At 43.3% G+C, this 27,479-nt stretch overlaps 2 protein-coding genes across 5 annotated transcripts; one reads left to right on the forward strand and one right to left on the reverse strand.

Moving 5' to 3' along the window:
• Positions 1–1,970: 1,970 nt before the first annotated feature.
• On the reverse strand, positions 1,971–13,461 carry LZIC (leucine zipper and CTNNBIP1 domain containing). Its single transcript, XM_036349606.1, is given in 10 exon segments — positions 1,971–4,326; positions 4,329–4,367; positions 4,831–4,912; positions 5,094–5,189; positions 6,419–6,517; positions 7,275–7,410; positions 8,556–8,664; positions 11,822–11,842; positions 12,631–12,793; positions 13,399–13,461. Coding segments are annotated over 8 exon segments (624 nt in total). The 5' UTR covers positions 11,841–11,842; positions 12,631–12,793; positions 13,399–13,461; the 3' UTR covers positions 1,971–4,282.
• Positions 12,978–27,479, forward strand: NMNAT1 (nicotinamide nucleotide adenylyltransferase 1). Of its 4 annotated transcripts, XM_036349604.1 has the most exons (7): positions 12,978–13,567; positions 14,623–15,402; positions 16,726–16,815; positions 23,260–23,430; positions 24,380–24,563; positions 25,251–25,390; positions 25,945–27,479. In XM_036349604.1, exons 4-7 carry the CDS (start codon positions 23,316–23,318, stop codon positions 26,358–26,360), a joined length of 855 nt encoding a protein of 284 aa, XP_036205497.1. In that variant the 5' UTR covers positions 12,978–13,567; positions 14,623–15,402; positions 16,726–16,815; positions 23,260–23,315; the 3' UTR covers positions 26,361–27,479. The 4 variants fall into 4 exon arrangements, with proteins under 4 accessions (XP_036205497.1, XP_036205496.1, XP_036205495.1 ...); XM_036349603.1 differs by having other exon boundaries at positions 12,978–15,402; XM_036349602.1 differs by lacking the exon at positions 14,623–15,402.

The following is a 27,479-nucleotide window of genomic DNA, read 5'->3' on the forward strand; positions in this document are numbered from 1 at the left end:
CATGTTCCTTTCATGAGTAAACATGAAACAAGATATTTAAATAAATGAGTATATGCTCAGAGCTATATAAACCAAATCTAAGGTACAATTGTCCAAGACCTGGAATAAACTTGATGTATGTCAAATCTGAGATGCTAACAAAGTTATCTATTTTTTCTTTTTAAAAATATGTGCCCTTACTGGGGATCGAACTCTCAAACATGGCATATCAGGACAACATTCCAACCAACTGAACTACTCTGCCAGGTCAGGCTATCTTTTCTTTTAAAGACGTAGTACAGCACCGCATTTTCTAAGGTCACAAGCAAATCAGGGTTAAGGCAATCGCTATTATCTAATCCAGGCCAAATATCTGCTTTTGCTAAATTACCTGTCTCTTTGATTATCACTGGGGATAACTGTTTCAGTTTTCAACTTGGCTTGGTTTAGGAGTATTGGAAGAATAACACCAGGCCGAAGGGAACACAAGCCAAGAAAACATTCATCTCCTCTTATCGGAAAGAACACCTCCATGTAATATGATGATTGAATAGTAACAAAAAGCAAAGTACCCCTCCTGCTAAGACATTTTAGTTTAAACAGACACAATTAAGATAATTTAGGCTCTTGCACCATGTACTGAAATTATGATTATAAAAAAAAAATCAGAAGTTCCTGTGGGAAGGCCTAAAAATTTATGGTCATAATTGCAGTTGCCAGAAGTCAGGGCAGAGATCTGTGGCTGATGCATAACCTTACAAAGAACCCTACTAGCATTATCTCCCTCTTTTCTAATTCAAAAGAAAATTAGTGGTTCTCCTTGACCTTCTTTACAGAAAATGATTTTTTACTAGTTTAGTTATTGTCAACTGTAGTCCGCTGTCTGAGGCTGTAGGAAATGTGATCATCTCAGAGGAAAACAAGCGTTAGAAAGCTTCAACTGGCAGCCTCAAACCTCTCAACCTGTCTAATCCTTTGCTTGCAACAGCATGGACTCCCCCTTGTGAACGCTTGGGAACACTACTGACCCCTTGTGTCTGAGGCCTTTCAGCATTACAGTCTTTTCACTTTGCTATCAGTGTGAGCAGGGAGAGAGGGGTTTCAAAAAGAAAGTCAGGAGGTCAAAAGGCCATATTCTAGGGGAATATCTAGGCAGCCATAGTTTTAACCTGTGTTTTTGTGACTTAATGAAAATATTAAATGCTAGTTAACTCAGTTTCTAAACCTTTGAACTTCAGACCAGACAGACTGGGAGCAATTACAACTTGTTCAGGGGTCTGTGGGAATGCTGGCAGTTTTAATTTACATATTAATGCTGGAAAACATTTTCAGAGGCTAAGAAGAGCATTCTTTGGTCCTAATCATGAACAGAATAAGAAAAAAAAAAAAAAAGAAAAGAAAAGAGAGGAAAGTGGTTGAAAAGCTCTAGGCAAAATGGTCTGGGTTTATTTTTTTCTGTAATAATTTCAAACTATTCATCATTTACTGTAATAAGATACCACAGCAATGGTGGATTTGTAGTCTTTTCTTTTGCCTAAGATGATCATTCTTTGGCTGAGTGTCTTCAATAAAAGACTTAACAATCAAAGTTAACAATCCATCTGTCCCAACTCCAACTCCTTCCTGAGAACAACTCATTCTATTTCTTGGTTTCTGCCTCTACCACCCACCTAGAATACTTATCTTACCACTCACAGGATAAAACAAAACACTGAAACATAGGAGTTGTTTTAAATTACTAGGTTTCATTAAACAGCCCAGTTGGACACTTGCTCATTGGAATTTACTTTGCTTCCTCCAGTTCTTTGAAAAAAACAAGAATTCTGTTCATGAAAATATTAGCCTGACCCAAGGATGTAAAAAAGTTAGCTGCCTCAGCATTAGTTATTGCAGTTTGAGACCTCCCAAGAGGTCTAAAACACTAGAAGATTAAATATAGCAAAATATAACAGGAAACATAGTTTGCAAGTCATTTAATAACTACAGCTGTATAGAATTTTCAAATGATTTATTTTTCAAATTATTATTCTGAATTAAATATCAAATTTGTGAAACAAAATATATCATAGACCCTTGAAAGAACTGTTAAGTGGTGGATTAACCCCAATGCAAAACTTGTTTCTGTCCTAAGGAAGAGAGGGGAACGCACAGTAATCACGGTAATCCTGTGTGGTAGTCGGTCCTATTATCCCCACTGAACAGAAGAGGAAAAAGAGGCTCAAAAAGCTGAAGTAACCTGTCAAAGAGAACAAGGTCATGACTAGCAGTGTCTTGCTAGGCACTGCAAACTTGACCTCTTTTAAAGGAAGATTATTTTAAAATTGAGCACTAGTTATTGCTTACAAAATGAATACATTAATGTGGTTAATGACAAAATATTTCACTGATGTTGGTCTAATAGAAAGTTTAAGGACCCCAGATTCATCTAGGCCCCTTTTAAATACAAAATATTGCTAATTTTCCTCATCCTGCTACTGGAGGGGAAGGGGAAAGCTTGCTAAGGCTTGAAACAACAACACAGCAATGCCATTCCCAGGTACTCTATCCAAAAGAGCTGAAAACAGGTACTGAAACAAGTACCTACACACCAGTGTTAATAGCACAATAGCCAATAAGTGGGGGGAAAATGTTCATCAAGAGATAAATGGAAAAACACGCTAGGCCACCCAAGCAAGGGAACATTTTCCCTGTTAAAAGGAATGACACACTGATGTGGGTTAACCTCGAAAATATTACACTAACTGAAAGAAGCCAGACACAAAAGGTCACATACTGTCCGAATGTATTTATATGAAATATCCAGCTTAGGTAAATCCATAGAGATAGGAAGTAAATTAGTGGTGGCTGCAGGGCTAGGAGGGAACAGGGAGTTTCTAATGAAAATGTTTTGGAACTAAACAGTGGTGGTGATTGTATAATACTGTGAATGTTCTAAATGCCACTGAACTGTACACTTTAAAATGGTGAATGTTATGTTATGTGAATTTCACCGTGGTTAAAACAAAAATATAGAATAATGAAGTAATGATGATTGGCCATAAAGCCCTAAATGAAGAGCAGATAATTTGCCTTTTCTTGGTTTGTCACAATTTCAATGAGTTTTGGGCCATCATAAACCAATACATGAAAAATTACCCATTAAAAGCTCCAAATAAGGCACTCATGTATCTGAGTTCCCCTATTTTGTCTAGTTGACAGAGCACCTAGTTGAGTTTACAGTTTATATGAAGCTTTAAAGATTTTTTAATTTGTATAAAGTGCAAAGAAAAAGAGCATTGAGAAACATATGAAAGACTATAAAATAGCCAGAGCCTAGGAACAACATACATGCAAATGGGGACATCTATATACAGAGGTGTAAACACTCAGGAGAGAACCCTGCTTCTCCTCAGAACGTATTTTATGTTTCTCCAAAAACTGACTAGTAAACAGTAATCTGCATCACCACCCAACGGGTTTTAGCAAAGAGGTCACACACAGGGAGGGCCTCGAGCTGCCACTTCCAATTACTGCCCTGGTGAAACAACACAGGAGGTTAAGTTACTTCAGGAGACTCTCAACAGGGCTGCCACTGTTCCAAGCTCAAAACTCCGAGAGACAATAGACCCTATTCATCAGGAGAGCTTACAGGCCGGGGAATGGTCCCTTAGTGACAACTTTTTGTTAGGACATAGAATTTTTATAAACATGGACTTGTACAAATATATGTTAATTATTTTCAAAGAACAACATAGGTTGAAAAAAAATAAAATTCAATGGACACAAAATGGGGAGTTTGGACCCCCAAGTTTTATCCCCAACTCTCTGATGTGACTTTAAGCAAGTCACTTTCTTTCTGAGCCTCGGTTTCCTTGTTTATTAAGTGAAAATGACTTCTAAGATCACTTAGGACTCTAAAATTCTATGAACACTTATGAGATCTATTAATGTTGTTGCTACGCTATTCTCTCCAACACAAGTGGGGATAAATTCTGAGCAGAAAAGAATCACTAGTTCGTATCTTTTCATTTACTATCAGCACCGAAAAACAAAGAGCCTTAAAGAAACAGAAACTATTTTCTATATTCTCTTTAAACAGACAAATCATAATGAATAGGTCTAGTGATCCCTCCATCCCACCAAGTCCAGGATCACCCAAGAAGATTGCCCTACAGAAAGCACAATGGTGAAGGGCACAAACAGAAGCCACGAGTATGCTTTGTCACCTTTTCTTAGGTTATGAATGCACTTGAAGAATCTCTTGATTTCTTTGCAATGACTCAAAATCCCCAGAAGAAAAATGCCATTTACAACAAGAATGTGATCACTGTCCCAAGCTTCCACACCACGTCATTTTTTTGTTTTTTCAACCTCAAAACTTGCCAAAGCAAGAACTTTGTCTCCAGAGCCTAAGAGAGAGACACATAAATGAAAACGAAAAGGTCATTTCAAATGCATTTACAGTTCCAGGCAAAGAGGCGAAAACTTACCACATACATATTGAAACAGAGATAAAGTTCGCTTCTATTACCAGCGCGTTCCCCCAAGCTTTCCCCTTGCCATCCCAGTTTCCTTCCCCTTCAACAAACAATCAGCTCCAAGGGTCTCTTATTGGTTGCAAATGGTAAAAATTTAGTTTACTTTTATATTTACATTTAGATGACAAATATTCTTAAAGCATTAGGCTATATTAACTTAATTGTTTGATTATAAAGTATTGGGAAATAAACTCAATAAAAGGGATTTATAAAGAACACAATTCTGGTTTTACCTCTAAACTCAATCTGAGAAAGCCATCATGTTATCTCACCTACGCTATCTGTCCATCGGACAGTAATTCATGTCCAACTTTCAGAAATACGAGATACTCACCAAGGTCTGTAGAGACTTTCTCGAACTGGCTGAGAATAGCACCTGCATTTGCTGATAAAAAGGCCTCATCATCTGCAGTCAGCTAAACAAAGCAAAACAAGTCCGGTGTAGTGGGTTCAAATCTTAACAAGCAGTTCTAGGAACCACTGCAAAGAATGCCTCAGGGCTATAAACTAGATCACAGATCAAGAAGTTCTGTACCAAATACTTTACACCTTTTCTTTATGGCTACTGCTATCTTATATTAAATTAAACACAGGTACCTTCTCTCCAAGTTTCCTGAGAGCTGTTAATATCTCCACTTTCTGTTGAGTGTACAAGTCTCTTTCCAGCTTTCCAACCATGAGATCTCTATCCATCTATAATGGATGAACACAAAGCATATGGTATTTAAGCTAAAAACATTCTATGCATAAAATACAGCTTCGGGTCTACTTCTTTAAAAAATATCCTCTAGCTGATTAATATTATACGGAATTATAAAAACAATTCAAGACAAACATGATAGAAATGCTATTACACAGTTCTAATAAATCTTAATGCTAATCATAACCAGTCTTAGTTACAAACTGTTTAGTAGTAGAGTTTAGAGAGGATCCATCCTCTAAGAACTTATTAAACTGAAGTGTGGTTTATAGGCTTGAATGAGGTCATTGGTATCAGGTCTCCTGGTACTTGGGTTAAATATTGCCTTTACCACTAGAAACAGTGATAGTATATACTATACATTGGTACTATTCTATGTGCTTTATATATTACATATTACATATAATATGTGCTCTACATATATTATTTCATTTAATCCTCATAACACCATAAGAAGGAGAAACTATTATTATCACCTTTTTTTACAGATGGGGAAATTGAGGCACAAGAGTTTGAACAAAATAACTTCTCCAAGGTCACATATCTCTACATGGAGCAGGAATACAAATCCAGGCCAGTCTGACCTAAGTTCATACTCCTAACTACTATCCTACTGAATTACCAGTGCTTGCGAATAACCATTAATGCCTTTATTACATTCAAGTTTATAAACACTTCTTCAAGTATCAGGTTTATAAAGACATTTGAAATCCTTAGGTGAGAAAGGCCACACACACACAAAGCAATGCTAATGAATTCTAGATGGGATTTCAACTCAGAGCTTCAGAAGTAAGTGGTAAAACCTTACCGGTAGAGTTCAAGTAGAAGTGGTCAGTAGCAATTTAAACTGCCACTTGCTGTTTAACCTTCTGTATTCAAAATCAACAATAACTGCTCAAAGGACAAATTTTGACCAATTTTTTAAAAATGGACTTTTTTAGAGCAGCTTTAGGTTCACAGTAAATTGAGTGAAAGGAACTGAGATTCCCCATATGCCTCTTGTCCCCACTCACACACAGCCTCTCCATACAAACATCCCCCACCAGAGTGGGACATTTGTTTCAACTGATGAACCTATACTGAAACAGTTTACATTAGGGTTCACTCTTGGTGCTGTACATTCTCAACTGACCAATTTTTAAACTTCAGAATAACATGAGCAAATTGTTGGGCTAAGAAAAAAAATACACATAGCCATTGGATCAATTTAAAGAAACGTTACCTCCGCTAACCTTGTCCGAAGCTGACCTGGTTGTTTCTTTGCAAACAATCTGATGACCTCTGGGGTTTTAAAGGCCTGGCTGATAGCTGCTTGGATAGCCTAGAAATACAAGGTGAAAACTAACCAAAATATTCCAATGAATCAGATGTTGCAACTGATTGATGGGTCTTCAGTTATTAATAGGCCTTCTTTATTTATCAAATACTATTACAATTTTAGTTTCCATTTGCTATTTCTGTGAATGTCACTGGAGTCAAGTATATCCTATATAATAAAAGCCTAATACTAGTATGCTAAGTGTCTGGTACTCCATTCAACCAATCTAAGTGTAATATGCTAATGATATGCTAAAGCCGTTCAACCATTCGCTATGACATGCACTGACCACCAGGGGGCAGACGCTCTGACTGGTAGGTTAGCTTACTGCTGGGGTTCGGCTGATTGGGACTGAGTGAGATGGGCCGAACACATCCTGGAGCCCTTCCACAGTCCCTCCCCAGCTGGCCAACCTCCCACATCTCTCCCCGGCCCTGATTGTGCACTGGTGGGGTCCCTTGGCCTGGCCTGTGCCCTCTTGCAGAGACCCCTCAGGGGGATGTCAGACTGCCGGTTTCGGCCCTATCCCCGCATGCTAGGCCGAGGGACCCCACAGGTGCACAATGCCATGCATCAGGCCTCTAGTAACTAAATAAAGATCTGGAAGCATATGCGGTTTTATCCACAAGTGGACACTCACCTAGAAGTTAAACCTAAAAAAAGGATAAATTTTCTATCTTAAATATACTTACCAAAACAAAAAAAAGAAAGAAAGAAGAAAAAAATGACCTGTGTCATCTAGGTAAGTAATTATGCTTACCAGTTGCATTCCACTTAGTTCATCTACCAAAGTCATATTTCCAGACATAATTTTCTTCAGTGAATCATTAAATTCACTTAGTTGCTCCAGCGTTTCCTTTTTGGTTTCTTCATATTCATCTGCATCAAGTTCCTCTCTGAAGTACAGTGAATATAATATATAAAATACAGAGTTCCAAGTGAAAACAACAATGTTAGTATTTGTACACTGAGACTTCAGATACATATATTTACAAAAAAATATCTTGGGGAAAAAGGCTAAAATGAAATATCAAAATACTAATGATGGGTGTATTCAGATATTAAAAATGTGTGCATTTTGCTGCAATGTGGTTACTTTAACTAAACATTTTTCTTTTAACAAAATGAGGCACATTTAAACCACATAATAACTTCCTTTTAAGCAGTCTATAAATCAATGATATAAACTTGGGCAGGATTGTTAACATAGCGAAGCCTCACTTTCTGTATCTATAATTGAAGTTAATAATAGTGTCCTTCTTATAGGGTTGCTAGGAGCATTAAATGAAATATGGAAAGTGCTTGGCATGTAATAGGTACTAGTTGTTATTATCATTAATGGTAGGTAAAATTTTATGCACCTTGAAATACAACAGGAATACAGCGCTTGTCATTTGAGTAAGAGGTTATTTTTATGCATCAGTCAAACAAAGCATTTATTAAACACTTACTACAAATAACAACAGTTACTATTTATGGAGCACCTACTCTATCCAAGCATTTGTTGGCTCCTTCATTTGTAATATTTACCATGGCTGAAGAGTCTTGGTCTTTTAAGTAGTCAAGACTAAATATACACCAGAAGTTCAAGTAGAACCTTCTCAGCTTGATGCCAAGCAGGGCTATTTTATTATTTTAATAATTCTTTATTGCTAAAGGTATTACATATGTTCCCCTTTCTCCCCATTTACCTCTCCGAGCCCCCCACCCCCACCCCACCCCCCGCCTTCAGCACCCTATCAGTTATTTTAAAAACTGAAGACAAGGTAGGTGTTATTATTTCCACTTCACATATATGGAAATGGAAACTTAAGTATTTTGCCCACGTTCACACTTGCTTTGTAATTAAATGAAAGACTTTCACATCCCAGCCTTTATGACCTTAAAGCCTACAGTGACTTAATTTCTCCACCAGACAAAGCACTGTGAAGAGCACTACAGGAGATGTACAAATCACATGGGCCTGAACTCATGGAGTTTGTAATCATGCTGCAGAACAAAGCCATTTTTACAGCGTAACAGAATACAATTATACTATTACCTGCATTCCTCCAGATCTTGTAATTGCTGCATTAGTCTATCCAACTGTTCTTCTAAATTCTGCTTTAATTTGCTTGTCTCTGTCTTTCCTCTGGAAGCCATTTTAATCTCTAAACAGAATAATAAACCCACATACAGTATATAGTTGGCTATCTAAAATGATTCAACATACCAGGAAAATTTTAAATAGGCTATACTCTTTCTTAGCTATAGGTGTGGGAAAGATAGTTGTGCAAAGAAAATCTCAATTTATAGATAAAAGTTTAAACTCACCCCACAAAAATGCTTGGCAGTTTTCTTTCTTTTTTTTTTTTCTAAGTGTTTTCATTTTAAATATTTCTTAAAATTAATTTTTTGAGAGAGAGGAAGAGAGGGAGAGACAGAAACATCGATGCAAAAGTGTAACATCTATCAGTGGCCTCCTGCATGCTCCCTACCAGGGATGGAGCCAGCAACCAGAGCATGTGCCCTGATCCCTGACAGGGAATTGAACTGGCAACCCTTTGGTGCATGGGATGGTGCTCAACCAACTGAACCACACTGGTGAGGGCCTGGCAATCTTTTTAATTGACTTGATGAATTAATTAGAAGTCTTCACTAGTGGGTCTATCTCACCTTAAACAGATATGATAGATGAAAATACAGATTTATGCCCTAACCGGTTTGGCTCAGTGGATAGAGCGTCGGCCTGCGGACTGAAGGGTCCCGGGTTCGATTCCGGTCAGGGGCATGTGCCTTGGTTGCGGGCACATCCCCAGTAGGGGGTGTGCAGGAGGCAGCTGATCGATGTTTCTCTCTCATCGATGTTTCTAGCTCTCTATCCCTCTCCCTTCCTCTCTGTAAAAAATCAATAAAATATATTAAAAAAAAAAAAAGAAAATACAGATTTATAAAGAAATAGATCAGGTGTGAATACAGATTCATTATAATATTCTTTTTCATTCTTAGTATGTTCCAGGACTTAGAACACTCCTAGGCCCTAGCTGGTTTGGCTCAGTGGATGGAGCATCGGACTGCGGACTGAGGGGTCCCAGGTTTGATTCCGGTCAAGGGCACATGCCCAGGTTGCAGGCTTGATCCCTAGTAGGGGTGTGCGGGAGGCAGCCAGTCAATGATTCTCTGTCATCATTGGTATTTCTATCTTTCCCCCTCTCCCTTTCTGAAATCAATAAAAATATATATTTTTTTAAAAAAGAACACTCCTAGTATTATCTTGCTGGTCGTATGTGTATTTACCTAATAATGTGTGGGCATGAACAACTTTTGATATGAATTTCTTCTTTGAAAATGTGCCCATTTCTACTCGATTGTATTTCCCTACTGACTTATATAAGATGGATACGAAGACTTTGTATTTATGTTGCAAATATTATCTCTTGTCTCCTGACTTTAAATTCTACTTATGATGTTTTTATCACAAAATTACTTTTAATGGTCAAATCTATCTTCTCAAGTCTTCTTAGTCTGTGCCCCATGAAAGCAGGCCCTAATTATCTCAAGATTGAAAAATATATTTTTTCTATTCTAAAACTTTCATATATGTATTTTTAACATTCAGCGCTTTAAGCCACCTACATTTTTTGCTAATGCTGTGAAGTTAGGGGTCTTTTATTTTCTTCCAGATGGATAGTCAATTGCCCAAACACTGTTTACTAGTCAGTATTCATTTATGCCACCTTTACTGTACTCAATCGTGGCTCAATAGTTTGTTTCATTGATAATATTCTGGTCCTAAGGCACTGCCTTGCTATTTTAATTTTTATAGCTTTAGAGCTGATGTATAATAATAACTGATAAGAAGTTGCTTTTATTACTGTGGGTTTCTTCCCCCCAATAACTCTTGGTTATTCGTGTGCATTTCCTTTTTTAGATATGTATTTCCAGAAGAAATTTAGATGAATTTAAAATCAGTCTGTCAAGTTTTCTTAGAAATTAAATTGAGCCCTAACTGGCTTGGTTCAGTGGATAGAGTGTAAACTTTCGGATTGAAGGGTCCCAGGTTCGATTCCAGTCAAGGGCACATACCTCGGTTGCAGGCTCAATCCCCATATGGGAGGCAACCAATCGATGTGTCTCTCTCACACTGATGTTTCTCTCTGTCTCTCCCCCTCCACTCTCTCTAAATATCAATGGAAAAATATCCTCGGGTGAGGATAAACAATAAATAAATAAATTCAATTGACATTTTGACAGGGCTTACATTTAAGTTAGACACTAATGTGGAGAAAACTCGTATCCTTGAAATTTGAATTTTCCTATCAAGCAATATCTATTTTATTTAGGCTTTCTTTTATAATTTTTAAAAAGAAAATATTTTTTTCACAAAGGCCTTGAACATTGGCTATTCTTAGCTATTTTGTATTTTTTGTTAATATTGGGAATAGGGTTTTCATTATTATAATTCCTGATTATTGCTGATGTAGAGAAGAGCTACTGATTTTGGTGTTGATATTGTATGTATCTAACATTTATAGCATTTAAGTTTTTCTATTTGTAAAAATTAAACTTACATTCCTTTCGGGAAACACATATTGCCTAGTATTAGGTATAAACCATTCATCGAAACCTAAATCCTAGGGTAACATATTAAAACACTTAACATTTTCCTACACATAATCATTATCAGATGATTTGATATGTGAACTTCAGTGAAGAGAATTCCTTACATCATTTTCAAGGTAGAATTTAACCAGTGAAAATCTACTCTTACTACCTGCCATATCTCTTAAAACTAAACAATCTACAATCATTCATAACATTTAAATGTAAATGAGTATAGCCAGAAGTGTAATTTTTGATAGCTATGCCTCATGTAAAATTTCTCCTGGAAATATATTTAAATTTTATTTTAAATCTGATGTATTTTCCAGAAAATTCAAGGCAAACCTGAGATAAAACCAAAAGTGCCTTTTCAGGATTAATTTCCTATAGTCTAACCATGCTGGACTACATGCTATTTCAGAAAATGCTATGAACTTTCATCCTTCTCTTGGGAGCCTGCTTTTTTTTCTACCTGACAAGCCCAGGTCATTCAGTCTTAAGGGTCTAGCTCAAGTCCACCTCCTCCATAATGCCTTCCTTGGTTACCCCCACTCACTAGGTTGTGAGTTATTTGAGAGTAGGGATTTTGCTTTCTCTTTATAAACCAGCATCTAGCACAACGCTGCACACACAGAAAGTACTGGATAAATGGCAAATCAATCATGAAAAGAGGAGTCTTTTTTTTGTATGTGGTTGTTGGCTTTTGTTGTTGTTGTTAATCCTCACCTGAGGATATTTTTTCCATTGCTTTTCAGAGAGTGGAAGGGAGGGAGGGGGAGAGAAAGAGAAACATCAATGTGAGAGAGACACGTCAACTGGTTGCCTCCCGCAGGCGCCCCCACCGCAGGACATGGAGAGAGCCAGCTACCCAGGTATGTGCCCTTGACCCAGAATCGAACCTGTGACCCTTCCATAGGCAGCCTATGCTATAACCACATAGCCACACTGGCCAGGGCTGCATTCCACATCTTATTCTCTATTTACTGCTTTTTTCTTCCTTGAATTATATGAGTTCATTATAGCGTGTTTTCTGTCTTCCTCTCCAACTGTAAAAGTTCTGAAAGCAGAAAATTAGTCTGATTCCGCTTAGCCTCGATACTCAATAACTGGATGAAGTGTATAAAGGCACAACGTATTTTAGGGAGATAAAGCTATTCTAAATAAATTCCAGAGAAACTTTAAAAGCCTTAACCTGGCGCTACATTGAGATTTACCCCAGAAAGATGAACTCGCTGGCACCATCTAGCATTCAATAAAGGTGGTGCATCTTTTACCAAAAACTAATCTGGAGAGGAAACTACTCATTTATGCTTACTTGTCTCTTTTTTTAAAAAACAAAACAAAAACTTTTTTATTTATTTCAGCGAGGAAGAGAAAAAAACATCAATGATGAGAGAGAATCGTTGGTTGGCTGCCTCCTGCACACCCCTTACTAGGATCTAGCTGCAACCCAGGCATGTGCCCTGACCTGGAATGAACGGTGACCTGGTTCCTAGGTTCCCGCTCAGCCACTGAGCCACGCCCACCGGGCTCACCCGTCTCTTATCACTCCGGACTCTGCACGGTGCTGACAGGTCTCAAACTGCATACACCTCCAGCTCTTGAAGTCCCAGTGTCATAAGCTTGAGGAAAGTGACACTGCTCATCAGAACTACAAGAAGCTCGGCGTGCAAACAAACCACCGTGGGGTGGAGCTGGCTGGGGAAAGAAAAACCATTTGCAAGTAGGTTTTATTCACTAGGTATAATCTTGGCCTAAAGCGGTCCAGATAGCTCCCACTGGGGCCGCCTGCAACTGAAACACACCCCCCTCTTTCTAGGAAGACATCCAGGGGGCCTCGTTGCGGGGGGGTGGGGGGTGGGGGGAGGGCGGGGAGGACAGCCTTTCTGAGATGTTTCCTAGTGCGGGCGTTACTGAGAAAACCCCCGCGCGAACTCGCCTAGAGGAAAGCTGTCAAGTCCAGAAGGGCACAGAGAAGTAAGGGCGGAGAGCACCCCTTTCCCGTTTCCGGCTGGAAGAGAGCTGCGTTTGGACCTCAACCTTCCGGACGCGGTCAGGGAGCAGCCCCGGCCACGGCCCCAAATCCTGTCTCCACGGGGGAACTTGAAGCTCCCGCACGCGGGTCCTGCGGCGGCCGGGCTCGACTAGGCCCCGGTTGCCACCAGTGGTCGCCGTGAACCCAACAGCCCGAAACTTTTCGGCCCTCCCCGACCAGAACCCGAACGACCTCTTCAGGATTTCGGGGTTCCCGCTTCGTCTCAGGCCCCTGGTGCTCAGAGTTGAGAGCCAGGGGCCCCGCCTACCTGCTAGTCCTGGGCTGGCGGACGCGCGCTGGGGGAGCACTTCCGCCAGACGTACGCACTTCCGGCCGCCTGGAGCCAATGAGGGCGCGGCCGCGGGTGTTCCCCTCGCTGGCGTCCGGGCTGCGGGTCGTCCGGCGAAGGACTCGGGCCGCTTTGCTCTGAGGACGCGGTAAGCCCCTACCCTGAGCCCCTGATAAACTCGTATCTAGGGGAGTCCCCCCAGCACCCCGTTTTGTCGCGAGCATAGGGGAGGCCAAGGCGGTGGCATCTTTGAGGGTCAAATACAGCGGTTGCCGAGGCAAGGTCATATTCAAGTTTGGGGCGAGGAGCTTGCCTCTTCATCCTTTTCTCTCTCCGTGGGACCAAAAACCTCGGTAAATTTGCCTCTGACCTTCGACACTGGTGCATTCACCCTGAAAAAATAAATAAATAAATAAATAAGAAAGTTCCTCTAGATGCGGCTTCTGGAGCTCGGCGGAGGTGGTGGGAGGCAGAGCAGGAAGTCCATTCTGAACGACTTCTCTTTCCTCCCAAATCTTTTCCAAATCAAAATACTAGGCCCCGCTTTCCCTGGTGCGGTTTGACACTCACGCCCCTCGAGAAGGAGACTAGTGAGCTGTGGGGCAGCACTTCAAAAATTACTGAGAAATTAGGTGGGAACCATTTTCTGCTGTTTCCCAGCCCATCTCCTGGAAGCGTCAGCAGGGTTTCTGGCAAATACGTCAGAGGTGTCACCTTTAAAGCTACTTCTTTTTTCAGGCGCCCAGGGTAAACTTCCAACTGATATTACCGGAGAACTCTACCAAAATGAGTTATTTCTGCCAGTTCTGCCTGATGGTGGAATTCCTTACTTCTTACCATAAGGTGTATTTCAGAGTTATAATTTGGGTGTGAAACCACTCTTCTAGCCCAAGTTAGAAAAGACTGCTGATGGGGATGTAAAGTACAGCATAGGGAATATAGTCAATAATATTGCAATAGCTATGTGTGGTGCCAGGTGGTTACTGGACTTATTCGGGGGATCACTTTGTAAGTTACTCAAATCCCTAACCACTGTGTCCACTGTAATGGGGAAAATGTGGGTTAAAATAAAGACTTTGGCACACAAGTTGGAATGGTTCAGTAGCTTACCTTGCAAAGACACTTCAGACTCACAGAATGCCCTTTGTAAAAGTATGTTAATGTAACTATCTCTCATTTCTGGTATGTGGATATATATGGAAGTGTCAACATTTTAAGCAACATGGAACCTTCAGTACAAATGAGGTCAGTGCGAAACAAAACAAAGCTGGAAGATACATTTTATTTCACCACTTGAAGAACTTGCTGAATCAACATTTGCTCTTGTGTACTTCCCCTAATTTTCCTGTTGGTAATACAGTATTCTATTCAGGCATTTGTGTTGGTTTTGGTGTGTGCAGTCTTGAAGCTGTGGAGGAAAGTGCTCACCCTACAAGCATTCTCTTTGCCTGCTCTTCTTTCTTAGTGATTAACCTGATCTAGTGGTTCTGTACCTTTGGCTTCTTGTTTATAGTAAATGGAGAATGAAAAAGTATTCCTTGTGCATAAGTAAGAGAAATTGGTTTGGGTTCCAGTCCTCATACAAAAATAGAACCCAAACCCTGGGAGTGGGGGAGAAGAAATTGTAAAACTATATATCAGGTAAGTAGTCATGGGAGAGAGCGTTGGAGAAAACAGCTTCAGAACTGAGAGTCATAACTGGGAAACCAGATACAGACACATTTCAGAGAGATTGGGGTTCTGTTCCGGACCGCCGCCATAAAGTGAGCGCCGCAATAAAGCGAGTCATCATCTTTCTCCTCGTGGAGGGGTTTGCCTTCAATTTGTAGAATAAAGCAAAAGCAACACCTGTGAAGCGAAATGAAATGAAGCACAATAAAATGAGGTAACGCCTGCAGATACTGCTTGATGGCTGCAGGAGTTTAGAACACTTCAACTTGGACTTGAGATGGGAGCCGACAGTGTGCAAGTTGCTCCAATGAGGTAGGGAAAATGCGGGGCAGATGAAACTTGAGTGACTAACAAGAAGTACCATGAGCCACCCTTGACCGTAATTGAACCCAGGACCCTTCAGTCCGCGGGCCGATGCTCTGCCCACTGAGCCAAACTGGCCATGGCAATTTCATTGTTGATGTATGAATTACTCAGGTTTCTAATCACTAAGTTTTCACAATATGTCTGGGATATGGAAGGTGCTAGAAAATGCCAGTGTTGTGGATAGTGAATGTGTTTCAGTAACTTCCCCTCCAGCAAGTCCCACCTGACCAGAGAAGCAGATGGAAACAGTTATTTCTACTGTGAGGGTCTGTGCCTGTCACCGATGTGTTTGGGAGATATTTACATCGAATCTGTCCCTCCTGCCAATGGACACTGGTCTTTTCCTCAGGAAACAGAGGCATCTCTACTTCCTAAAGACATTCAGAAGACCTGTGGGTAGCTAGGTCCTACTTAAACTGCCTTAGAATCTGTGACTACACAGAAAAAGTAAGAAGACGAAATACCATGTGCGTCACTTGGCTGTTTTCTAGATAGTAATCGACTGTCATGATGCAAAAGATTGTCGTAACCCATATGGAGGAGATTGTGATTATTTTTCATTCTTTTTACTCAAATTTCCCGCTGCATTTTTAAAGAAGCAATAAATTGACCTTGCTCAAACACGCAATCTGAATCACTCTTCTTTTGAAACTAAACCTTTGTTCATTACTAAGATTTATAGTTTTCTTCTTCCTTTTCAGTACTTATTTCTCTAGCAACCATGCAACTGTTGCTATCACTTCCCTGAAACAAAAAGGGAGGTTCAGAAAGTCAAAGCAGTGATCTTGAAAGTATTTCGGAGGAGATCCTTATTTGGGATGAGTTTGGTTGTGCTGTCAGCCCTGTGATTTGGGTTGACTCTTCCTTTTTATCCAATGTCAGTGCTCATTAATGCTGAAGGACAGCATTCTTTCAAGAGTGGCTTTGATGTGCTTCCTGTCGTAGCTCTGATGTTCGGCTGACCGTTTCATCTCGGGAGGAGCAGGGTAGGAGATGGTGATGTGCTTGCTGGCCGTGGTAGGTGCAGTGCTGCGGGGACAGCTCACCCTGCTGGTGACATGTATCCAAGGCAGGGGACCAGCCGGGCTTCAGACTGCTGGTTTAGCATCTGGTCTTGCACCGCCACACTGGCCAGCCAGAGCAGCCCCAGGCCTGAGAAAAGCACCGCGGATGAAGGATGGGATCTAATTCAGTGGAGTGGCAGTAACAGGAGAAGGGTGGCTTTTTATCTCCCCTCTAACCCTCTCTGCTTTTTCTCTTGCTTTTCAGACGCCTTAGCTTCTTGGACTTCCCTTTGCAGTGTGACAGTCCTAGCTGAGCAGTTACTTCCCCTGAGGGGCTGATAAGCCTTTGACAAAGGTGGGTTTTGAGGACGTTTGTTGCTCACCTGTAGAGACCGAGCTGCTCATTGACAGCAGCACAGACAAGGAGTAAAGTTCAGGAGTCTTTTTTTCTATATTTGGGAGGGAAAAAGCACTGTGAGGAATACTTGTCTGTTCATTGGAACATATATTTAATGTGCTTTTGCCACAAGGATTTAAACAGAGGCACTCACTTAGTAAGAGATGGAAGGCTTGCTGCTTAAGGTGCCAAACCTAGTCCAGTGGTCCCACTGTTAGTTAATATCTTAACTTAAAAAATTCTAGCAAAGTGGAATTCGCAAAACACACACATACAAAAAACCCTTGTGGGATTTTTTAAACTTTCCCTGGTGAAATGTGTAACTGTGACATGTGTCTAATTCGGAATTCTATCTCCACATACCTCTGTTTTTTAGTGTAAGTAGAGAATAAGTATCAAAGACTAACGGTGTATTGTATACAGCCAAGCTTTCAGATTAAGATGAGCCTTTAGAAATTCAGTATTTCAAACGTACGCAGTTAGTGGCCAGAACTGGTAACACCCTGGTGCAGACGCCTTCCCCGAAGGATCCCACACCGAATGCAGAAAACATCCTCTTTAGAGCCCGTGGGACCGGGCCCAGGTGAGTGAGCGGCACAGTGAAACCTAAAAGGATGGCAGGACAGCGTCACTGTCCTCGGCTTCAGCGTCTCAGAAATGCACTCCCGAGTGCAAACCTAAATCGAATGTGCTTCCTCGCTTCCCTTGGGTGGAGCAGAAATGCTCAAAAGCTAAGGATTTCCCTCGACAGGTCCTGCTCTTACTGGCGACGCGGGTGCTAATAACTGGGACTATTTTGGGAATAACTTCCTCATTATCTCAGTTAAATCTTCCAGCCAAACTGTGCCTATGGCACTCAATAACTACTTTTTCATTTTTATTTTATTTATTTTAAAAATATATTTTATTGATTTTTTACAGAGAGGAAGGGAGAGGGATAGAGAGTTAAAACATCGATGAGAGAGAAACATCGATCAGCTGCCTCCTGCACACCTCCTACTGGGTATGTGCCCTCAACCAAGGTACATGCCCTTGACCAGAATCGAACCTGGGACCTTTCAGTCCGCAGTCCAATGCTCTACCCACTGAGCCAAACCGGTCAGGGCTAAATGTGAATTTTTTCTTAAATTTCAATCCTTGAGCTCCTGAAAACAGGAAGTCCCATCTTACCATTTAGCAGACACTGAAGTGCTGGTCAGAGTGACTGCACACTCACCAGTTGCAAAGAAAGTAAAGATGGTATTACCAGCCAAGTTGTTGAGGAGAAGTTGACTACAGTACCGAGAAGAGCTGGGACTAAAATTCAATCCACTGGGTTACACATTACTCAGAAGAGATCGGCTACAAGCATGACACCAGAAGGTACTGCAACCCTGGGATTTTAACCCTAACCTGGCACTAGGTTCATTGGGCTCCGGGCAGCTCACTTCTCTTAAGGACCGTAGTTCCTTTAGCATGGCTCAAATTAATGCTGTAAGACAGCCCACCAGTAGCATTGAGTTATTAATAGTCATAGTTGGTGGACAAATAAAGTTTGCCATTTTTCTAATTCATGTTAATTTGCTATTTTGGTGAAATATTTTTGTGGAGCCCAGCCGGTGTGGTTCAGAGGTCAGGCATCAACCTATGAACCAGGAGGTCACGGTTCAATGCCCTGGTTGCAGGCTGGCTCCCCAGTGTGGGGCGTGCAGTAGGCAACCGATCAATGATGTATCTCTCATCATTGATGTTTCTGTCTCTCCCTCTCCCTTTCCATTCTGAAATTAATAAAAAAATATTTTTTTAAAGAAAGGAAAAACAAGAAAAATATTTTGTGGAAATTCCAGCTTTTCAGAGTAAGGGAATATGCGTTACTGCACACAAACATCCTATAATAGGTTTGAAGTCGGCCAGTTACAGTGTCACAGTTCCCGTCCCTTCTCTGTCCCTTAAGTGGGTTCTTAGTTTTCAGGTATTTGTTGAATATCAATGTTCTCAGAACTGCAATTCTCTTATTTTGAATGTGCCAAATTGCATTTGTTTCATTTGTCCAATAAGAAAGTTAACTGATTTTTTTTTTTCTGCCAAGACTAATTTCCAACGTAGAATCTAAACTAACATAATCAAGGCATAATCTGGTGGAGTGTGCCTGTGTCGCCCTCAGCCCTACCGACATCAAGTAATGCAGGGCTATAGGGACTGCTCTGTGGGGAATAAATAGAGACATTGGTTCCCTCATTGTCTCTTCTTATGAAATTAAACTCAGTCTGCCCAAATCCAGTGATTCTCACTGTATTGAGATTGTTGACTTTTCCAAGAAGTGAAGTGGGTGACTCCCGTCGATGATAGGGGCAAACACAATGGGGCAGACGGCAATTAAACACGTGACAGGAATCGCAGAGAGCACCCGAACCGCCCCCACAGCTGAGACCCAGACCACCCAGCTGCCAGGTGAGGGCTTGGCCGATGAAAGAACTTACCTTAGCAGAATGTACAACTGGAGAGCCAGAGTGGCGAGGCTGCACGGGACACAGTGAGTTACATTTTACACAACCGCTTGGTGATGAACTGGCTTCCAGAAACCAAAGCCAGGGTCTGTTTCAGGATAACGTAACTTTAAACCACAGAGGTAGAGTTTCACACATAGCAAAGACGAATTGAGATCCATCCCATTAGAGCAAAATTATGTCTAAGAATACTCCAATAAGAATATTAAAAGTGCCTTGCCCGGTGTTGCTCAGGGATTAGAGCATTGGCATACAGACAGAAGGGTCTTGGGTTCAATTCTTGGTCAAGGCTCTTGACTCAAGGGCATGTTCCTGGGTTGCAGATTCGACCCCAAATGCGGGAGGCAACCAATCAATGTGTCTCGCGCCGATGTCTCTCTCTCTCTCTCTCCCCCTCCTTTCTCCCACTCTCTAAAAATCAATGGGGAAAATGTATGTGGGGAAGGATTAACAAAGGGAGGGAGGGAGAGAGGGAGGGAGGAAGAAGGAAGGAAGGAAGGAAGGGAAAGGAAAGGAAAGAAGGAGAAAGGAAGGATATTAAAAGTAGCTACCGTTATTCAGCTCCTACTATATCACAGGCACTGTTGATACTGATTTCTAAGGAGTCTTTAGAACTTTGGTTCTTTTTTCATGACTAAATTAATGCGCTAAGGCAGTCCACAAGTAATAGCATGAGTTATTAATACTCAGTAGACAAATGTGTCATTTTACATGCATTTTCTCACTTAATATGCACGAATCCTATGAGGTAGAGACTGTGGTTCCCCATTTTGTAGATGAGGAAACCAAGACTCTGATTGTGTCTGAGGACAAACACCTCGTAGTAAGAGGTAGAGCTAGAATGTGAGCCAGGTCTGAGAGTCCTAACTGGGCCCCTCTGTGGTGCTACCTCTGCCTCCAGCCAGACGGTTCACGCTGAGCATCACTTATAAACGGAGGCTACCCTGCCGACCGCCACCTAACCACCAAGTGAAGTCTGCTGTTACTGCTCAGGCATTCTGGAAACTTTTGCGGTTACGTGTATATAGTTTCCGTGCATGGGAAAATCTTCGTCATTAACGAGTAGTTTTAGCTCTTCACCATAAACTCTTTTAGTCATTTTTTTTTTAAATATATTTTATTGATTTTTTACAGAGAGGAAGGGAGAGAGATAGAGAGTTAGAAACATCGATGAGAGAGAAACATCGATCAGCTGCCTCCCGCACACCTCCCACTGGGGATATGCCCGCAACCCAGGTACATGCCCTTGACCGGAATCGAACCTGGGACCTTTCAGTCCGCAGGCCGACGCTCTATCCACTGAGCCAAACCGGTTTCGGCTCTTTTAGTCATTTTTATTATTTACTTTATTCATTGGGTTTAGCACTGAATGCCTTTAGGGTATTTGTAGAAATCAAATTTACCCTCAAGAGATTTATCCCCAGTGAAGGTCCTCTTATGCCCCCAGGTTATTGAAAGTAGTGGCCTGTTGTTAGAAGGAGAATACAGTTACATGCTTAAAGATATGTTTTAAAAGGAACAGCTTCTTAGAGGTGTAAATTCCAGAGGTTGTCAAGTCTGCCCCATTATTTGAGTCAGCGATGCAGCACCCTGAAATGTGACAAAAGCCACACAATTCCTGTTCTTTCTGGAAAAATGAATGTTCTACACACTGGCTTCTTGTTTAGAAAATGTTTCATTACTGTTTACACATCAGTGTTTTTAAAACTTCCTAAGAAGGTCCGTGAAATCGAACTTGAAAATGGAAAGTACATTTTCGTTACACGTCAGGACCCCCTCAGAAAGAAATGACGTCCGTCGCCCTGGGCTGGGAGGGACACCTACAGCCCGAGCTGGTGAGACCTGGGCCGCCAGCAGTGCACCTGGTAGGCCGAGTGGGCCAGACGGAAGTGGATCATGGCGACACCTGTCCTCGAGCACCTGGAGCAAGGCAAGGCGGAGCCCAGACAGGCCTGTTAGAGCTCCCAAACCACCTCTCCCAGCGGCCCCTGCCCGCCCCTTCCCTGCACAGGTACCTGCGGGCCCGCAGGAGAGGTCTTCTCCTGAGAGGGGCAGGTCCTTTTGTTTTTAAGCCGCCCTGGGCTATGGTCGGAGCTCACTGTAACTTAAGTCTCCTTAGCTTTGAGCGTCTGACCTCAGGTTGGTGGTGTTCATGGTGGATCAAGAGGACTGAGCAAGACATCTGAGGCAGGTCCTGACTGACAAGGGAGAGAGCTTTCTTTAAGCTGAGAAATCAGCTTCCCGAGCCCTTCCCCTGGGAGTCCTTGGAACCTGAGCGCATCCCCAAGGGCAAGGGGGGCTTCGAGCTCTTTGTTCCACCCATCCCTGTGCAGCAGGCGGCTCCCCTGGGCACCAGTCCCTCCTGACCTCGGCCGTCCTGTTCTTCCAGCTCCCAGCTCAGTCTCCCTGGGGGAAGGTACCTGAAACCTGAGATGGGTGGGGCTGGAATTGACACCTGGCTCCAGCTGAACTCAACCCCTCAGCTCTAACTAACAGGCATTCCCCACGGGAGCAAAACAGTTCAGTTCAGTTTTCAGAACTGAAGGTGATGCCTTTGAGCTGGAAAGGGCCCACTCAGTGTCCAGCACAGGGCAGGACAGAGCCGCACCACAGGGCATCACTGAGCTTTCAGAGCACTGGGCAAAGGGCAGATCTCATGGGCTTCAAGGGAGAAAATAAACGTCACACTTAAAGGATCCAGAATGGAAAGTGACTTCGGCCCAGCCGGTGGGGCTCAGTGGTTAGAGCGTCAACCAGTGCACCAAAGAAGGGCACATACCTGGGTTGCAGGTTCGATCCCTGCCCCCTGTCGGGGCATGTAGGAGGCAACCAATCGATGTGTCTCTCTTACATCGATGTTTCTCTCTCTCCCTCCTTCCACTCTGAAAATCAATGGAAAAAATATCCTCCAGGGGAGAATTAAAAAAACAAAACTGACTGGATTTTTCACCGTTAGCACTGCACTCTCAAAGTAGTGCCTTCAGAATTCTGGGAGGTGATTTTCAACAAAGACTAGGATCTGCCAAAAGAAATAGCTGAAAAAGTTGACTGGGATTGCTTTGGGAGCTGGATGAAGGGGTTGGTGAGCGGGATATGGCCGATGGCTGTCACCCTGAGATGTCTCAATCTATAATCATTTAATAAAAGTTTTTAATAAAAGCTTTAGATCACGTGTCTCGCATTACTTCAGTAGGTTTATGGAAAGATCAAATGGAATAATTTGAATGAAAAAGAGGTTTGTGAAGGGTAAACTGTTATTCAGCGGAAAGTGACGTGATCATGTTGACTTAGAGGCAGAACACTGGTTTGAAGGGCAGGTTGCTGGGGAGTTACCCCGAAGATGACGATGTCACTGTGTCCGTTAACTGTGGCCACAAAACCACAGCAGCGTGCAGCAGTGGACATTCGTTTTTGCTCGTGAGCCTGGGTCAGCTGTGGGTTTGCTGATCCGGGCCAGGCTCAGCCGATCCCACCTGGGCTGGCTCTCGTGTTGCGCTGGTTGCGGTTTGGCCCGTCCCCGATGGCCTTGGCCACATAACTCATGGCCGGCTGTCTGGCAGCAGGAGCACCGCGCTCTCTGCGTGCCTGTCACCCTCCCTCAGGCTGGCCGGGGCCCGTGTGGTGGCCGGGGCAGGAATCCGAGAAAAAGTAAGAGTGTGCAAAGCCCCACCTGGCAGACTGTCACATCTGCCACATCCTTTTGGCCAAAGCAAGTGACACAGAGTGGGAAGGAGCTCCCCATCCTTTGTGGTAGGAGCTGTAAGTTCACGCTGAAAAGGAGGGTGGAGAAATGGGGCCACTGTTTACAATTCATGGAGCGCAGTCATCGAAGCCAAGAGTTCTAATCCATCTATTGGGAATGAGAACACAGAAGGGGGTCAGAAAGCCTGTAACTGGTGTTCCTTTTCCTTTGTAGACCACCCGGGAGGTGCCAGAGTGTGCCGCTCAGATCAGCGCCGTCAGGGTCCTAGCATGGAAAATCCCCAGAAGACAGAAGTGGTTCTCCTGGCCTGTGGCTCCTTTAACCCAGTCACCAACATGCACCTCCGGTTGTTTGAGCTGGCCAGGGACCACATGAACGCAACAGGTAGGAACAGTAACAAACGCAACGGTGGGGTTCAGAACACTACCCCCAAATACGGCCCCGCGGCATATTGGGTATTTTGAGCCGAAGGAGTTTGAGAAACCTGCAGAGTCAGGGAGGTCACTCGGCCCTCCTCCCCACCCTTCTCCTCTGAAGCAGGTCACAAAACCCCATGTGAGAGGCACCCCCCCATCCCCAGAAGAAAGGCGCATCCTTAGCTCTGAAAACAAAGGGATGCCAGGAAGAGTCTGAATGAAAGAGCCTTCGTTAGTTTCCCTGCACTGACTACTCTCACCTGGTGCTCTTTGCCCCTTCTGTTTCTCCGCTGCTGTCTGCTCTTCAAACCTAGCGTGAAACACTCAGGCCCCCCTGTTTCCTGGGGTCTTCATTTCCTTAGGAAGGTTCCCGTGTCCTGTAAACCTTACATTAAACAAATGTGTGCTCTCCTCCTATTCGTTTATCTTTCTCAGTTTCATGTTCAGACCTAGCCAGGGACCGACCCGAAGAGGGTCAAGGAAAACCTTTTCCTTCCCTCCATAGACAAGATTTCTTTTGTTACACAAACTCATGCTCTATGCTAGAGCATAGCTAGATAGATAGGAGGATGGGTGCTCATACTCACTGATAAACAGGAAACTAAAATTAAAAATGAGACACAGTTTTCCCATCACACGCACAAACATTTTTAAACTTCACAGTGTCAACTATCAGAGGTTGGGGAGATTGAGGCTCTTTTTATACTGTAGGTGGACAATACAACTTGATTAAGGCATTTTACAAAGCAGTTCTATGTGTTGTCTATTTTACCACAATTATGAATGAATGAATGAACCTGAATCCCTGTGTAAAAAATAGAAAGGGAATATTTGATTAAAATCATATCAGTGGAACTATTTCCTGTGCATAAAGTCTAATTTGTTATACCTCATGTCAAACCTAACTCTCTACCCAGGAAAATACAGGGTTATCAAAGGCATCATTTCTCCTGTTGGCGACGCCTACAAGAAGAAAGGTCTCATCTCTGCCCATCACCGAGTGATCATGGCACAACTTGCCACCCAGACTTCCAGCTGGGTGGAAGTGGACACCTGGGAGAGTCTGCAGAAGGAGTGGGTGGAGACTGCGAAGGTGCTAAGGTATCTGTGGGGAAGTGAGCTCTGTGGGCTCCCGGGAACGGGTCGGCGCCTTTCTTGGGTTGGGCCACGTTTTCGTGCTGCCGGTGTCTGAGCTACAGGTTTACAGCGCGGTCCCTAGTGCTGGAAGGGCTGAGGTGTGCGGTTCCCGTGCGAGGTCGTTGCACAGCGTGGAGCACAGAAGCAGGCAGCGTGTTCCCGAGCCTGTGTCTTGCATTGTGTGTTGAGATGTTTGCATGATGGTTACTGTGCGAAGCTCTGTTAGCAAATGTGCAGGGAAGCCTGCCGGCCTGGCAGTGCCCGAGCGAGAGAGGCAGAGTTGTAAGATGATGTCATTGCCATCAGTCTTCTGAGAGGCAGGTATTCAGGACAGGAAGCTGTGATGCTGGGTCATGGACAGACCTGTCTGTGCGCTGCTTCCGTGACAGCATACGGGCTTGTCACACACCTGTCTTACACCTTTGAGACAGTTCCAGGTAAGGGTTCAGAAACCAGAGTGAGTGACATCTAGTTATTACTTAATGTTATCCTATATAATAAAGAGATAATATGCAAATTAACCCTCACGCCCTCACAAGATGGCTGCCTACAGCCAGGCTGGCAAGGAGGGTTAGTGAGCATCTGCGAGGGACAATGTTTGGTTGAGCTCTGTGAGGAAGAGGACTGTTCTGTTGCTTTGTTGTTTTATAGACACCACCAGGAGAAGCTGGAGGCTAGAGGCTGTGAGCAGCAGGACTCCCCTGTGCTGGAGAGGCCTGGCCGGAAGAGGAAGTGGGCTGAACAAAGATCAGAATTGAATCAGAAGAAGACCCTAGAGCCACAAAGAAAAGGTCTGCATGTTTTCCCAAGACTTGCCAGCTGGAGCGGATAGGGTTCTAGAGCTGAGCAAGCCCCCTTTCTATTTCCATCTTCTTTTTTTAAAATAAATTTTTATTGATTTCACAGAGGAAGGGAGAGGGAGATAGAAACATCAATGATGAGAGAGAATCATTGGTCAGCTGACTCCTGCATGCCCCTCACTGGGGATCGAGCCCACAACTGGGACATGTGCCCTGATCGGGAATCGAACCTTGACCTCCTGGTTCACAGGTCGATGCTCAACCACTGAGCCACGCCTGCCAGATCTAGTTCCATTTTCTATTCAGTACATGGGGTGCCTGGAAAACGCCCTCGTAGGTTTGCTGAGGGAGGGAGGGGCGGTGCGAGGCATCCTGAGCTCCTGCCCCTGCAGTCCTTAGCTTCTCAGCTGTCCTCGGTCTCTTTTGAGAATCAGAATCGGAAAAAGCAGAACCTTCTTTCCAGAAAAACACGCCCACACATTCATTTTGACGCCGGGAGTTATTACATAGCAAACCCTGACGCAGTGTTTTCTTCTTTGTCCCAGACGTGCCCGAGGTCAAGCTGCTCTGCGGGGCAGACCTGCTGGAGTCCTTCGGTGTCCCCAACCTGTGGAAGCGCGAGGACATCGCCAACATCGTGGGGGACTACGGGCTCGTCTGCGTCACCCGGGCTGGAAACGATGCTCAGAGATTCATCTACGAATCGGATGTGCTGTGGAGACACCAGGCCAACATTCACCTGGTGAACGAATGGATCACCAACGACATCTCGTCCACGAAGATCCGGCGAGCCCTCCGAAGGAGCCAGAGCATTCGCTACTTGGTACCAGATCTTGTCCAAGAATACATCGAGAAGCATAATTTGTACAGCGCCGAGAGCGAGGAGAGGAACGTCGGGGTCATCCTGGCGCCTCTGCAGAGAAACACGGCCGCCACTAACTCAAGAACTACCACAGCGTGAAGCTGCATGCCTCCCCTGGGGGGATCTGAAACTGTCTGGGTGTCAGCAGTTTAATTGATTTGAGCCAGAGAGAGCAGCTGGGGGAAGGAATTGTGATCCTCTTTCATACATTGAAACTTGAAAGTTTGGTAAAAATCAGTAGTAAATTAAAATCAGGTTTATTTTTTTTTTCTTTTTACCAGAAGTTGCGAAGGTGAATGTTTTCAGTATTACCATCTTTTTTGTTTTGAATGTGCAAATCCTTTTATCTTTAAAACGAGATTAGCAGCACTCTAACCAGAAGACTGTTTAATCAAATTAACTATAAATCAGAAGGCAAAAAGGACATCTGGCTTTCTCATACTAGAGAAGCAAAGTCTGAAAAGCCAGGTGCATTTAAAGGCCTCACATTAGTTATGAAGGAACGAACACTTATGGATGCCTAATTCTGGGCCGAAAAAGTCACTCTTGCAAAAGGCAGCACGGAGCGGCCATCTCCAGCTGTGCACAGGCAGGCTGGGAATGTGCCTGGCAGCAACCTCGGGCCCACAGAATGGCTGGTTAGGCTTCACCAAGATACACCTGCCTAGAGCTCCGCCTTTGGAGGCAGGGAGTGGGGTCCAAGCCCTGGCATGTTTGCAGAGGCGGGCAGGTTTCTCCGATGCCCCCTGGTGGGAGAGAGCCTGTGCGTCACGTGTCTTATACGTTCTCCTAGCACAGCCCTAACCCTGGCCACCCACCCTCGTTTATCCTCAGGAGCCACTTTGGAGATGACATCACGCTAATGCAGTGTCTTATTCAAGAATGTGGTTAAGTGTCAGTGCTCTAAGCTTTATGGGTAGCTTAATAAGCAAAAGACAAACGGAGACCTTAAACACATGAGAAACGCCCTGCTTGTGGCCAGAGTTTCAGCTCAGGGTTGGGGCGCTGGTGAGAGGTGTAGAGGCCATCAGCCCCGCCTGCGCTGAGGGTCTGAAGAGCCTGCTGTTTCGTTGCAGCCACAGTGAAGCTGCCTTTTGTGAATCTGTACATTTTTCTCTTCTTGTCCCTTTGTGTGGACTTTATTTTTTTTATTATTTTTTAAAATAATTTTATTGATTTTTTACAGAGAGGAAGGGAGAAGCATAGAAGTTAGAAACA

This window comes from Myotis myotis, unplaced genomic scaffold, assembly GCF_014108235.1.
Source record: "Myotis myotis isolate mMyoMyo1 unplaced genomic scaffold, mMyoMyo1.p scaffold_m19_p_2, whole genome shotgun sequence".
Taxonomy (NCBI): Eukaryota; Metazoa; Chordata; class Mammalia; order Chiroptera; family Vespertilionidae; genus Myotis; species Myotis myotis.

What these genes read in the sequence shown, in the direction of transcription:
- NMNAT1 (XM_036349603.1), top strand. Translation starts at nt 23,316, where the DNA reads ATGGAAAATCCCCAGAAGACAGAAGTGGTTCTCCTGGCCTGTGGCTCC. An exon ending in GGACCACATGAACGCAACAG is followed by an intron (nt 23,431 to 24,379) that starts GTAGGAACAGTA and finishes CTCTCTACCCAG; the next exon opens with GAAAATACAGGGTTATCAAA. An exon ending in GAGACTGCGAAGGTGCTAAG is followed by an intron (nt 24,564 to 25,250) that starts GTATCTGTGGGG and finishes GTTGTTTTATAG; the next exon opens with ACACCACCAGGAGAAGCTGG.